Raw genomic sequence first — 13,704 nt, forward strand, 5'->3', positions numbered from 1 at the left:
ACCCCCGGGGGTAGGGCGGGGCCACAATAGGAAATACAAGTTTTACATTGAAATATATAGGAAAAATCTTTAAAAATCTTCTTCTCAAGAACCACTGGGCCAGAAAAGCTGAAACTTAAGTGGAAGTATCCTGGGGTAGTGTAGATTCTAAATTGTTCAAATCATGACCCCAGGGGGTAGGGCAGGGCCACAATAGGGAATCCAAGTTTTACATTGAAAAATCTTCTTCTCAAGAACTACTGGACCAGCAAAGCTGAAACTTAAGTGGAAGCATCCTGAGGTAGTGTAGACTCAGAATTGTACAAATCATGACCCCCGTGGATGGGGCTGGGCCACAATAGGGAATCCAAGTTTTACATTGAAATATGTAGAAAAAATCTTTAAAATTCTTCTTCTCAAGAACCACAGAGCCAGAAAAGCTGAAACTTAAGTGGAAGTATCCTGGGGTAGTGTAGATTCTAAATTGTTCAAATCATGACCCCAGGGGGTAGGGCAGGGCCACAATAAATATTACAAGGGGGGAAATCAGGTGAAAAACAGCAAGGCCAAAGTTACTCAGGTGAGTGTTGTGGCCCATGGGCCTCTTGTTTTATGAATCCGATGTCAACTTCCTGTTAATCTGTGCATTTGTCCGTAACATACAGAAAAAAATTGGGTCGCAGTTTTCTCAGCAACTACTCATCGCAGATGCTTGAAATTTTAACACACTCTTTGTTTAGGCATGCTATATGTTGGAATTCATTTTTGTAGAAATCTGATGTCAAATTCCTGATTATCACTGTGTCTGTCCATAACTGAACTTGTGTATTCACATCAGAGCATGGGTATTATTAGTGAGCACTAGCTCACAGACTTCTTGATGGCTTAGAATCATCTTGGGTTCTCAGAGTGTTTCATCTAAAATGTCGGTCATGATGACCTACGTTTGGAATTTCAAGGCTTTATCTAAATATACAGGATAGAAGTGATAAGTTGTACAGTTTATCAGAAGAGTGATTCAAGGCCCTCTGGCCTCTTGTTTACTTTCCAAAAAGGGTCATGGCTCTGATCTTTTAGATGTTGGAGGTTGGCATGAATGCTTTGTGAAGGCATTAAAAAAACTGAATTTCCTATGGTGGAGATTGTATACTAGAAAAACCTTTTTTTGCTAAACTCATAAATATTGTTTATTAGTCATAAAAAAGTCTTGACAATGATAGACATTTTATGCTTTCTATTTGCAGTTGGATGATGGTAAGATTGATACAAGTTTACAAGTGAGTTCATCAACATTGTCACCAGAAGTATCAGAACCAAACTCTTCTGAAGCAGATTCCGAGGAAGAAGATGCATTGTCAGGTAAGCCAAATGCAATTAACTGTACTTTTTTGATAATATGCATACTTTTTTTAATTTACCAAACAGCATAACTTCATTATTTTCCTAATCATGTATTAATTACAGATGGTTTACTAGTTTCTCAATATGACCCTTCATTAAATATTTGGATGAATGTTATGTTTCATAGCTGAGAATTGAGATTAACAGTAGAACTTAATGAATGTTTAGATTATGTATATCCATCTAGGAATTTTTAAAATCTTGGCTTCATGCTTCCTCATCTTTTATGAGAAAGTTGGTGTAAGAATAATTAGCTTTCAATTTTCTTGTTTATGCAGCTCCTGAGATAATTTCAAAGAAGACTGTTGGTGATAAAAAAAAAGAACCAAAAAGACCCTGTCCATTTTGCATGAAGCTACAGTCCTCATTAACAAAACACATACAAAGATGTCACAAAAACGAAGAGGAAGTTAAAGCTGCAATGAGCCTTCCAGGACTAGAAAGGAAACGTGCATTTAGAAACATGAAAAGGCAAGGAATATTTAAATACAATGCACACATATTGAAGTCAAAGGATATAAATGAGGAATCCATGAAAGAATTGTTGAAAGAAAGAGATCAAGGCACTGACAAAGAATTAGCAATGTGTTCACTCTGCAAGGCTTTTATCAGCAAGAAACTAATGTACAAACATGTCAGAAATTGTAAAGTTGCAGAGGAGACTACCTCACCTCCTACTAGGGTGGTATTGAGAGTGCTTCAAGAACAAAGTTACCCACAGGACTATATTCAATTCTTAGAAACATTTCATAAAGATGAACCAGGACAAATTATAAGAAGTGACGAATTTTTGAAAGAATTTGGACATGTCGAGTTCCAAAACTGGAAGGGGTCAACTATCAAAGCAACAGAAAAGTTGAATACCTTAAGATCCAAATTAAGAAGATTGGCCAGGCTTTTCATTAATTTCAAAAGTATGGCTTTAGAAAGTGGCATAGAATTAAAGAGCTGTGCTGATATGTTTAAAGTAGGTACTGCTAAATTGTTTTCTGCTGCTGTTCAAAAAATGACAAATTTTGACTCTGAAGTAGATGACCTAAAATGTGGACTGAAGGTGGGATTAAAATCTTTGATAGTTGAAGTATGTGATACACTGTATGCTACCTATTTGATAAAGAGAGAAGAACTTTTGGCAAAAGAAGTAAAAGAGTTTCAGGAAGTGTTGAAAGTGTACTGGAAGTATTTTTTCATCACAGCTAGAGAGGTGCTGATGAATAAGATGCACAGCCAGTCTAGAGCTCCTACACGTCTGCCTAGTATTGAAGAATACCAGAGGTTGCGAGACTTTACAAAGGAAAAAATTACAGAAATAGTAGAGGATATTTATACACCAATGAATCAGGGAATATTTTGTAATCTAAGGAATTTGATAGCCTGTAGACTTACATTATTTAATGCAAGGAGAGGAGGAGAGGCAACGAGATTGACAATATCAGAGTTGGAAGAAGCTTTTAGTAATAAATGGGCAGACAAAACATTTTTCAAGAAAATCGATGAAGATATTGAAAAACTAATGTGCAAAATAATATGTGCTTATCTTCATTCATCCAAAAAATTAGAACTTGTATCAGTAATAATACCAGATGACTGTTGGAAAGGACTTGAAATGCTTAAAGATGTTGAGAACAGAAAACTTGCAGGTGTTCATCCTAAAAATAAATTTATCTTTGCAAATACGGAAAACTCATTAGATCATGTAAATGGATGGCAGAGTGTTCATAAAGTTTGTAAAAATGCCGAAATGAAAAAAAATATAACTGCAACTGATATGAGGCATTACATAGCTACTTATTATGAATCCCTGGATGTATCTCCAGAGGAAAGGGACTTTTTTATACGGAAGCACTTGGGACATTCAAAGTTCATTAATGAAAATATTTACCAATGCCCACCAGCTGTAAGGTTAATGGAAACTGCAGGGAAAGTCTTGTTAACATTGGATTCATATGAAGGTATGCACTCATTATAAAACACATTGTGACAACTGGTGCCCTTTCATATGTCTGGAAATATTTTGTAGGGCTCCTTAATGAGATTTGTAACCTTAGGAAAAGTTTGGTTAAATAGATGGATTGCATTTAATATTTATTTATTATGCCCCTTCAAAGAAGGGAGGGCATATTACTTTGCTGCTGTCTGTTGTCTGTCTGTCTGTCGGTCCATTAACAGTTGCCATTCATTTTCTTCGCAGATGTTGCACATATTGAAATGGTTTACAGATTTATCATTAGAATATCTAGCTCAATTTCTGTTTTGGGTACAATCAAGCAATTTTTGACAGAGTTATGCCCCTTGGGCTTAGAAAAATTCCAATTATTTGCAGATTCCTTTCATTTTCTTTGCAGAGGTTGCACGTACTGAAGTGAAATTTGTATACAGATTTATCATAAAAATATCTAGGTCATTCTGTTCTGGGTACAATTGAACAATTTTTGACAGAGTTATGCCGCTTGGACTTAGAACAGTTCCAATTATTTGGGGGGATATTTGGGGGAGGGGGGGGGGCATAAGTGTTTCACAAACATCTCTTGTTAGAACTTAGAATACAGCCAATGACATTTTTCAAGGTTGTACGATTTTGGTTCGGCTTGTCATAACTTTGACTTTTAGAGATATAAACTGTAATGTACATAACTGATGGACTAAAATTAAAGTAATTAAAGAGACAGGGTTTGTATGCTCTTGAGAGGTTGTATGTACTTTTTAGCTCACCTGAGCTGAAAGCTCAAGTGAGCTTTTCTGATCACCCGTTGTCCGTCGCCTGTCCGTCTGTCTGTCTGTCCGTCCGTCCGTCCGTCTGTAAACTTTTCACATTTTCAACTTCTTCTCAAGAACCACTGGGCCAATTTTAATCAAACTTGGTACAAAGTATCCTTGGGTGAAGGGGAGTTTGAATTGTTAAAATAAAGGGCCAGGTCCCCTTACAAGGGGAGATAATCAAGAAAAGACAAAAATAGGGTGGGGTCATTAAAAAATCTTCTTCTCAAGAACCGCTGGGCCAAAAAAGCTGAAACTTATGTGGAAGCATCCTGGGATAGTGTAGATTTTAAATTGTTAAAATCATGACCTCTGGGGGTAGGGTGGGGCCACAATAGGGAATCCAAACTTTACATTGAAATATGTAAGAAAAATCTTTAAAAATCTTCTTCTCAAGAACAACTGGGCCAGAAAAGCTGAAACTTATGTGGAAGCATCCTAGGGTAGTGTAGATGCTAAATTGTTCAAATCATGACCCCCCGGGGTAGGGCGGGGCCACAATAAGGAATCCAAGTTTTACATTGAAATATGTAAGAAAAAACTTTAAAAATCTTCTTCTCAGGAACAACTGGGCCAGAAAAACTGAAACTTATGTGGAAGCATCCTGGGATAGTGTAGATTTTAAATTGTTAAAATCATGACCCCCGGGGGTAGGGCGGGGCCACAATAAGTATTACAAGAGGGAAATCTGGTTAAGAACAGCATGGCCAAAGTTACTCAGGTGAGCGATGAGGCCCATGGGCCTCTTATTTAAAAATATTGTTAGCTCCCCTGAGCTGAAAGCTCAAGTGAGCTCTTTTTAATCCTCCATTGTCCATCAACTGTCCCTCCATCTGTCTATAAACTTTACACATTTTCAAGTTATTCTCAAGAATCACTGGGCCCATATGCATTTTAACCAGTGTAGGAATAAAGCATCATTTGGGGAAGGTGAGTTTAAATTGTAAAATGAAGGGCCAAGCTCCCTTCCAAGGGGAAATAATCTAAAAGAGACAAAAATAGGGCGGGGTCATAACTCAAGAACCACTGGTCCAGAAAAGGTTAAACAAATGTGAGGTAGTGAAGATTCCGAATTGTTTAAATCATGACCCCTAGGGGTAGGATGGGGCCACATTAAGGAAAAGTTTCACATTGAAATGTATAGGGAAAAAATTCTTCTCAAGAAACACTGGACCAGAAAAGATGACACTTATTTGCAAACTTTTTGAGGTAGTTTAGATTATGAAGTGTCCGAATCATGTATCTGGGAGTAGGACAGGGCCATAATATGGATCAAATTTTTACATTTAAATATATAAGAAAATCTTTGAAAATCTTTTTCTGAAGAACAACTGGACCAGGAAAGATGAAACTTGGGTGAAAGGGTGTGGGGTCGCTAATTTAAGTTTAATATTTAATTTATTCCAAGTACAGCAAAGCCATGATTAGTCGTATAAATGTAGAAGCAACTTTAAGTAGTGTAGATTCAAGTTTGTTCAAATCCTGATCCCCTAGGGGTAGAATGGGGCCACAATAGACAATCAAAGTTTACATAGGATTTTTAGGTCACCTGAGTCACTCAGGTGACCTATTGCTATCTGTTTTCGTCCGTTGTCGTGATTTGTGCATTAACATTTGAACATTTTAACTTTTTTTCTGAAACCGCTTAACAAATTTCAACCAAATTTGGCATATAGCATGGGTGAAGGGGAACAAAAATTTTGAATTTCATGGCCCCTGCCCTCCTAGGGCCTGAGGGGTTGGGAAAAACCCCCCAAAATTAATGCAATCTTTAAAAATCCTCTTCTTTACTCCTGACATCAAGCAGTCAAACTGTTGACATGATTGTAATAAGCATTGAACCCTCTACCAAAATTGTGCATTTCATGGCCCCAGGGTCAGGGGTTCTGATGCTAGGGTGGGGCTATATAGATCATATAGTGAAAGTGCATTATTTCTTTGAAAATCTTCTTCTCTGCTCCTGGGTATTAAATAAACTAACTAAGTACATGCTTATGAAGAGCAAGAGTTGTGAATTTCATGGCCCCAGGGTCAAGGGTTCTGGTTTTAGGGCAGGGCTGTATTGATTTTATAGTGAAAATGCATTAATTCTTTGAAAATTTTCTTCTCTGCTCATGGGTATTAAATAAAGTAACTAAATACATAGTAATGAAGAGCAAGAGTGCCCCTTCCAAAATTGTGAATTTCATGGGTGAGGGGTTCAGGTGTTAGGGCAGGGCTCTATTGATTATGTAGTGAAAATGCATTAATTCTTTGAAAATCTTCTCTGCTCCTGGTTATTAAATAAAGTAACTAGTATATAGTTATGATGAGCAAGAGTGCCTCTTCCAAAATTGTGAATTTCATGGCTCCAGGGTCAGAAGTTCTGATGTTAGGGCAGGGCTCTATTGATTATATAGTGAAAATGCATTAATTCATTGAAAATCTTCTCTGCTCCAGGGTATTAAATAAACAAAGAGCATATTTATGGTGAGCTTGGCTGTTTTTTCAGATATTGTGAATTTCATGGCCCCAGGGTCAAGGGTTCTGGTCTTAGTGCTGGGCTATATTGATTATATAGGGAAAATGCATAAATTCTTTCAAAATCTTCTTCTCTGCTTCTGGATATTATTCAAACAAAGGAAGTGCATGGTTATGATAAGGAAGAATGACTCTTCCAAAATTGTGAAATGCATGGCCCTTGGGTCAGGGGATCTGGTGAAGGGGGAGGGGCTCTTCTGATTATATAGTGAAAATGCATAATTTCAAAATATTTTTTCCTACTACTAGTTGTAAAGCAAAGAAACAAGTGTATAGTTATGATAAGCAAGGGTGCTTCTTCCAGAATTGTGAGTTCATGGCCCCTGGGTCAGATGTTCTGGTGTAAGGGTGTGGCTTTATTTATTTACTAATATAGTGAAAATGCATTTCTTTGAAAACTTCTATGCTTCTGGGCATATTTGAGGCAAAAGAGTAAAAGTTTAAATATGCAAAGTTATTTTTACCAGAATTTTGAACATCTGGACCATTTAGTCAAGTGTTCTGGTCCTGGCCAGGGCTCTGTTAACTTGTATTCTGCTTAGCAAAGTTACTCCCCTTTGCCATTCACCTTTGATAATGAATCACTGTAAACAATGTATTTGAAAGGTTAATAGAATACAAGAATTATGCAAGAATATGTGTTGTTTATAATACAAAAAGTAGTTTCATAGTTTTAATGATCAGGTAGACTTAGAAATAATAGATGAATAAAAATGAGACAAAAATAACTTATCTTTTTAAATGTTCTTCAAAGGCCAAGAGAGGCCAATGTGAGAAGTAATAATATGGGGTTAAAAAATAAGACATTTTGTTAATAGTCTGCATGGTAAAAGTGATAAATGGGGGACAGATATATACTAGACCAATTATTTTGTTGATGCTAATCATACTATTTTTCTTGGTTTTGGGCAACAAAGCTTCCATTTATCAGTTTATGAATCCTCTAAATTGTTATATTGTACTCAGGTGACCGTTAAGGCCCTTGGGTCTCTTGTATAGGGAACAAGTCTTTTAAAACTAGACCAATTATTTTGTTGATGCTAATCATACTATTTTTCTTGGTTTTGGGCAACAAAGCTTCCATTTATCAGTTTATGGATCCACTAAATTGTTATATTGTACTCAGGTGACCGTTAAGGCCCTTGGGCCTCTTGTATAGGGAAAAAGTCTTTTAAAACTTCTCTTCTTACGAACAAGAAAGCTGTGATGAATCATTTTGTAAATGTGGAAGCATCCTTAGATGAAGTAGATTCAAGTTTGTGGAAATCTTGAACCCCAGGGGTAGGAAGGGGCCACAATAGATAATTGTGCAAGTAGTTTTACGTGAGAATTTATAGGAAAAGATTTGACAAACCTTTTCTGAAGAACAGGTCATAATTAGTCATATAGAAGCATCCTCTGGAAGTGTAAATTTAGTTTTATTAGGGCCCCGCTCTGCTGGCGCTCTATAGTGATCAGTCTGTCCATCCATCTTTCTGTCCATCCATCCTTCTGTCCATCCGAGATCTCTTGTCCGGAGCATATCTTCTCTCTCCTTGGCCCAATCTGGCTCATACTTCACCCACAGAGTGTCTTTGAGTAACTGGTGTGCAGAGACCTTGAACCATGTTTCTAGGTCTAAGGTTAAGGTCATACCAGAATTATAGAAAAATCCTTGTCTGGAACATATCTTCTCTCCTCTTGGTCCAGTGTGACTCATACTTCACTCACAGAGTGTCACTGTGCAGTGACCTTGAACAAAGTTTCTAGGTCAATGGTCAAGGTCAAAAATAGCCTCTCTGTTTAAAATCTTTGTTCGGTGCATAATTTCTTTCCTTTAAGTCAAGTCAGTCTCAAACTTTGCCAATTGACTTTGGGTACGGAACATTTGTGATTTTTCTTTCATATTTTGATAGAAGATATGCAACAATTTTCATAGAGGATATGCAACATTCGTGATTTTTGTGCCCTTTTTGATAGAGAGTATGGAGCACTCCTGATTTTTGTGCCATTTTTTATTAGGTCACCTGAGTCACTCAGGTGACCTATTGCTATCTGTTTTCGTCCGTCGTCGTCCGTCGTGTGTTAACATTTGAACATTTTCAGCTTCTTCTCTGAAACTGCTGAACCAATTTCAGCCAATTTTTGCATATGGCATCTATGTGTGAAGGGGAACAAAATTTTTGAATTTTACGGTCCCTGCCCCCTTGGGGCCTGAGGGGTGGGGCTAAAACCATCAAAATTAATGCAATCTTTAAAAATCTTCTTCTTAACTCCTGGACATCTAGCAGTCAAACTGTTGACATGATTGTAATAAGCATTGAGCCCTCTACCAAAATTGTGAAATTCATGGCCCCAGGGTCAGGGGTTCTGGTGCTAGGGCGGGGCTATATAGATCATATAGTGAAAGTGCATTATTTCTTTGAAATCTTCTTCTCTACTCCTGGGTATTATTGAAACAAATTGAATACATAGTTATGATAAGCAAGGGTGACTCTACCAAAATTGTGAAATTCATGGCCCCAGGGTCAGGGGTTCTGGTGCTAGGGTGGGGCTATATAGATCGTATAGTGAAAGTGCATTATTTCTTTGAAAATCTTCTTCTCTACTCCTGGGTATTATTTAAACAAATTAGATACAGAGTTATGATAAGCAAGGGTGACTCTACCAAAATTGTGAAATTCATGGCCCCAGGGTCAGGGGTTCCGGTGCTGGGGGGGGGGGGGTATATAGATCATATAGTGAAAGTGCATTATTTCTTTAAAAATCTTCTTCTCTACTCCTTGGTATTATTGAAACAAATTAAATACATAGTTATGATAAGCAAGAGTGACTCTACCAAAATTGTGAAATTCATAGCCCCAGGGTAAGGGGTTCTGGTGCTGGGGGGGGGGGGGGCTCTATTTATTATATAGTGAAAATGCATTAATGCTTTAAAAATCTTCTCTGCTTCTGGGTAATATTTAAACAAACTAAGTACATTATTATGATAAGCAAGGACACCTCTTCCAAAATTGTGAAATTCATGGCCCCAGGGACAGGGGTTCTTGTGCTAGGATGGGGCTATATAGCTCCTACAGTGAAGGTGAATTATTTCTTTTAAAATCTTCTTCTCTGCCCCTGGGTACTATTTAAACAAACTAAGTACATTGTTATGATATGCAAGGATGCCTTTTCTAAAATTGTGAATTTCATGGCCCCAGGGTCAAGGGTCCTGGTCAAAAGGGGGGGGGGGGGCTCTATTGATTATATAGTGAAAAATCAAAATTTCTTTGAAAATATTCTTTTCTGCTTCTGGTTAAAAAGCAAAGAAGCTAAGTATATAGTTATGATTAGCAAGAGTGCTTCTTCCAGAGTAGTGAATTGCATGACCCCTGGGTCAGATGTGCTGGTATAAGGGTGGGGCTGTTGATAATGTAGTGAAAATGCATTAATTCTATTAAATGATCCTGTCTGCTCCTTAATGTTAAGCAGTTAAACAAAGTGATTACTTATGATGAGCAAACTTGAAACTTCTGGTCCCAGGGTGAGAGGCTGTGGTGTTTCTCGGTGGTGAAGGGGAGGGGGGCAAGGGGCTCTATTGATAATATAGTGAATCTGTATTGAAAATGCATTATTTCTTTAAAAATGTTCTCTGCACTTGGGCATATCAGAGGCAAAAAGTGTAAAAGTTGTAATAAGGAAGGGTATTTTTACCAGATTTTTGAACATCTGGACCATTTGGTCAAGTGTTCTGGTCCTAGCCAGGGCTCAATTAATTTGCATTCTACTGAGAGGAGTTATTCCCCTTTGCTGTTTACTTTTGATAATTAATCATTGTAAATAATGTACTTTAAAAATTAATAGAATAAGAGAATTATGCAAGAATTTTTATTGTATAATACAAAAAGTATTTTCATAGTTTTAATGATCATGTGGACTTGTAAGTAATAGATAAATAAAAATGAGACAAAAATAACTTGTCTTATTAAATGTTCATCAAAGACCAAGAGAGGCCAATGTAAGAGATTACAACAAGGAATTTAAATAGTTCAAAAGCACTGATAGTTTGTTAATATACTGTATGGTGATAGTGATAAATGGGGAACAGATTAGAACCTAATTTATGAACTGTTAATGAATAGTAGACTAATTATTTTGTTGATCCTGATCACCCTATTTTTCTTGCTTTTGGGCAACAAAGCTTCACCTTTCATTTCATTTTAATACTCTATGGATCCTCTAAATTGTTGTATTGTACTCAGGTGACCGTTAAGGCCCTTGGGCCTCTTGTTATAACAAGGATGACATAGAAGCTCTTTAGACTCAAACAACACATCCCTTAATGGTACACAAATGTTCCTCTGCAAAATAAACCCTTTTAAGCTACCTTACATTTTCATGTTCTTTGCTGAAAGCAGGGCCCTTTGGGATGGCCACCATCTCAATGATATCTAGTGAAAACTATTGCCCCTGTATATAGAATGGGGCCAAAAAGGCAAATCTCAATTTTACATAGGAAAACGTGTGTATAATGGGTAAAAATCTGATGAAGAACAGCAGGGCCAAAGTGACTCAGGTTAGCATTGTGGGCCATGAGCCTATTGTTGGTTTTACATTATTCATCCCTTTTATTTCATTGAATAAAATAAGAATCTGTCATGATATTTCATAGGCAAAAACACAGACGAAAAAACTGAATTGGAATCAAATGAGGTGGATGGTGAATTTGACAGTGAAAGAGCAAACTTTTTGGAGGAAATAGGTAAAGCTTTTCATTTATAATGTGTTCATCACATCATGTTTATTACCCTTTGACCATGATATTAAAACTAAGTATATTTTTATGCCCCCGGATCGAAAGATCCCGGGGGTATATTGTTTTTGTCCTGTCTGTCTGTTTGTCCATTTGTCTGTTTTTCCGTTTGTCTGTTTGTCTGTCTGCCTGTTGTCAACTTTAACTTTGCCCTTAACTTTTGGCTGGTTGTAGCTATGACTTTCATATCTCACATGTGTATTCTTTGTGACAAGGCCTTCTGTTGGATACCAACAACTTTGACCTTTTTACCTCGACCTTGGGGTTTGCCCTACTTTTGGAAAAAATTAACCTTGGCCATAACTTCTGAACAGTTGGTGCTTGGGGTTTCAAACTTCACATGTGTATTCTTTGTGACAAGGCCTTCCTTTGGATACCAACAACTTTGACCTTTTGACCTTGACAGGAGTTTGACCTACTTTTGAAAAACTTTAACCTTGGCCATAACTTTTGAATTGTTGATGCTAGGGCTTTCATACTTCACATATGTAATCCTTGTGACATCACCCTCGTTTGGATACCAACCATTTTGACCTTTTGACCTTGACATAGGAGATTGACCTACTTTTGAAAACTTTAACCTTGGCCATAACTTTTGATTAGTTGGTGCTAGGGCTTTCATTCTTTACATTTGTAATCCTTGTGACAAGAGCTTCCTTTGGATACCAACCACTCTGACCTTGACCTTGACGTTTTACTTCCTATAAAAAACTTTAACCTTCGCCAGTTGCAGCTAGGTCTTTCAAATTTCACAGGTATATTCCTCGACACAAGACCTTTCTTTGGGTACCAACATTTTTTATCATTTGGCCTGGATTTTGAATTGCATTTGAGAAACTTTAACTTTCGCCATAAGCTGCCATACGGGGCATCTGATTCAGTGTTTCACAAACACATCTTGTTTTTATTAAAACCAGACTGTAGGCCTTTAAAAAAAAATGAAATTCGAGTGATTGCTGACCTTTTCTTCTTCTAGGGGCTTATTTGTTGTATGTCTGATTAAAACATAAATTTCTGTGTTGTTTCTACTACAAATTAAATTGGGAGTAAAATGTTTCTCTCTTAAGGTACACACAGTAAGATTTGTATAATAATACAAGTATTATAATGCAGTCAAACCTTAGCAGGACCAAATGTAACTTCGAAAAATCTGAAGATTTGAGATGACAACTGTAAAAACATTTAGAAAACATAGTTGGGATTTTAAATTCACTTTGACATATCCCTGGTATTCGAGAAATAGGTGTTTGAGAAATTGAAGTTCTATTGTACTTCTCTTGTAAAGTACTCTCCTGATCACACTCTAATATAAATTTCATGACATTGTAAAGTAAAGATAGATAAATTCATGTGCTCTTTTCCCACATTATTCTATCAAAATAAATACTGTTTGAAAACAATTGACCCATAGGAGAGAACAATTTCCCTAAAAAGTCACTTTTAAAAATCAATGTTCATTATTTGTTAGCTAACAAATATGTACAATGAAACTTGTCTAATTTGTATGTTGTGTAATCCAATATCTTGCCTAATACAGTGTAAGCTTTAAGTCCCTTACAGTAAATTTAATTGTTTTAAATGTTGTCTAATCCTGGATGTTGCATAATCTGGCCAATTTCTTTGGAACCAGTGGTGTCCGGATTAGACAAGTTTTGCTGTATTTTACTCAAAACTTAACCTCCAAGTTGGCCAAAACAGCATTTTGTCCGTTAAAGCACAGATTTTTTGCATGAATTTTGGTCTAGAAGTTCTTCAGGGCAGGCTTGCCCCTAAATAAAATTATGATATTTTGATAGGTTGTGATGAAAGGAATAATTTAAGAAAGGAATTTTTTAAGGGCACCCCTGCCCTAGGGTTGAAATTCACAAAAAGTAAGGAAACTTGTTTTTAAAAACCTACTTCGCATTTATACATGTACACACTATTTTCAAATGCAGTCTGAGAATAGCTAGATCGGTAAAACAGCTGGGTATATTCACCAAAGATACTTTTTGAGTCATGGTTCGAATGCACTTGGTGCACACTTTTATACACTCTTTAATTCTTGTCTATTTTATTTTTTTTATAGGGTCTTGTATTTTTTCTTTCAATTATCTTTTACGCCTGTTCATTCTTGATATAAAAGACACTAAAGAGAAAGCAAATCTTACATTTCACTGTAACTAAAACACAGTAAAGTGGAACTATACCTAAGTATAGCACACTTTCTTCGAGGACAAGAATTATTCACTCTGTGTTACTCGATACAGATATTCTTGCCTGCCATGAGCATG

The 13,704-nt window shown here is 36.7% G+C and overlaps 1 protein-coding gene across 1 annotated transcript; it reads left to right on the plus strand.

Moving 5' to 3' along the window:
* The first annotated feature begins 1,056 nt into the window (after positions 1-1,056).
* Positions 1,057-11,400, plus strand: LOC133177047 (uncharacterized). The gene is made up of 4 exons (XM_061312138.1): positions 1,057-1,065; positions 1,224-1,338; positions 1,659-3,332; positions 11,291-11,400. Exons 1-4 carry the CDS (start codon positions 1,057-1,059, stop codon positions 11,398-11,400), a joined length of 1,908 nt encoding a protein of 635 aa, XP_061168122.1.
* The last annotated feature ends 2,304 nt before the right edge of the window (positions 11,401-13,704 follow it).

The sequence above is a fragment of the Saccostrea echinata genome, unplaced genomic scaffold (genome assembly GCF_033153115.1).
Source record: "Saccostrea echinata isolate AGI-Se365-2 ecotype Australia unplaced genomic scaffold, CSIRO_AGI_Sech_v1 ptg000086l, whole genome shotgun sequence".
In the NCBI taxonomy this organism is placed as follows: domain Eukaryota; kingdom Metazoa; phylum Mollusca; class Bivalvia; order Ostreida; family Ostreidae; genus Saccostrea; species Saccostrea echinata.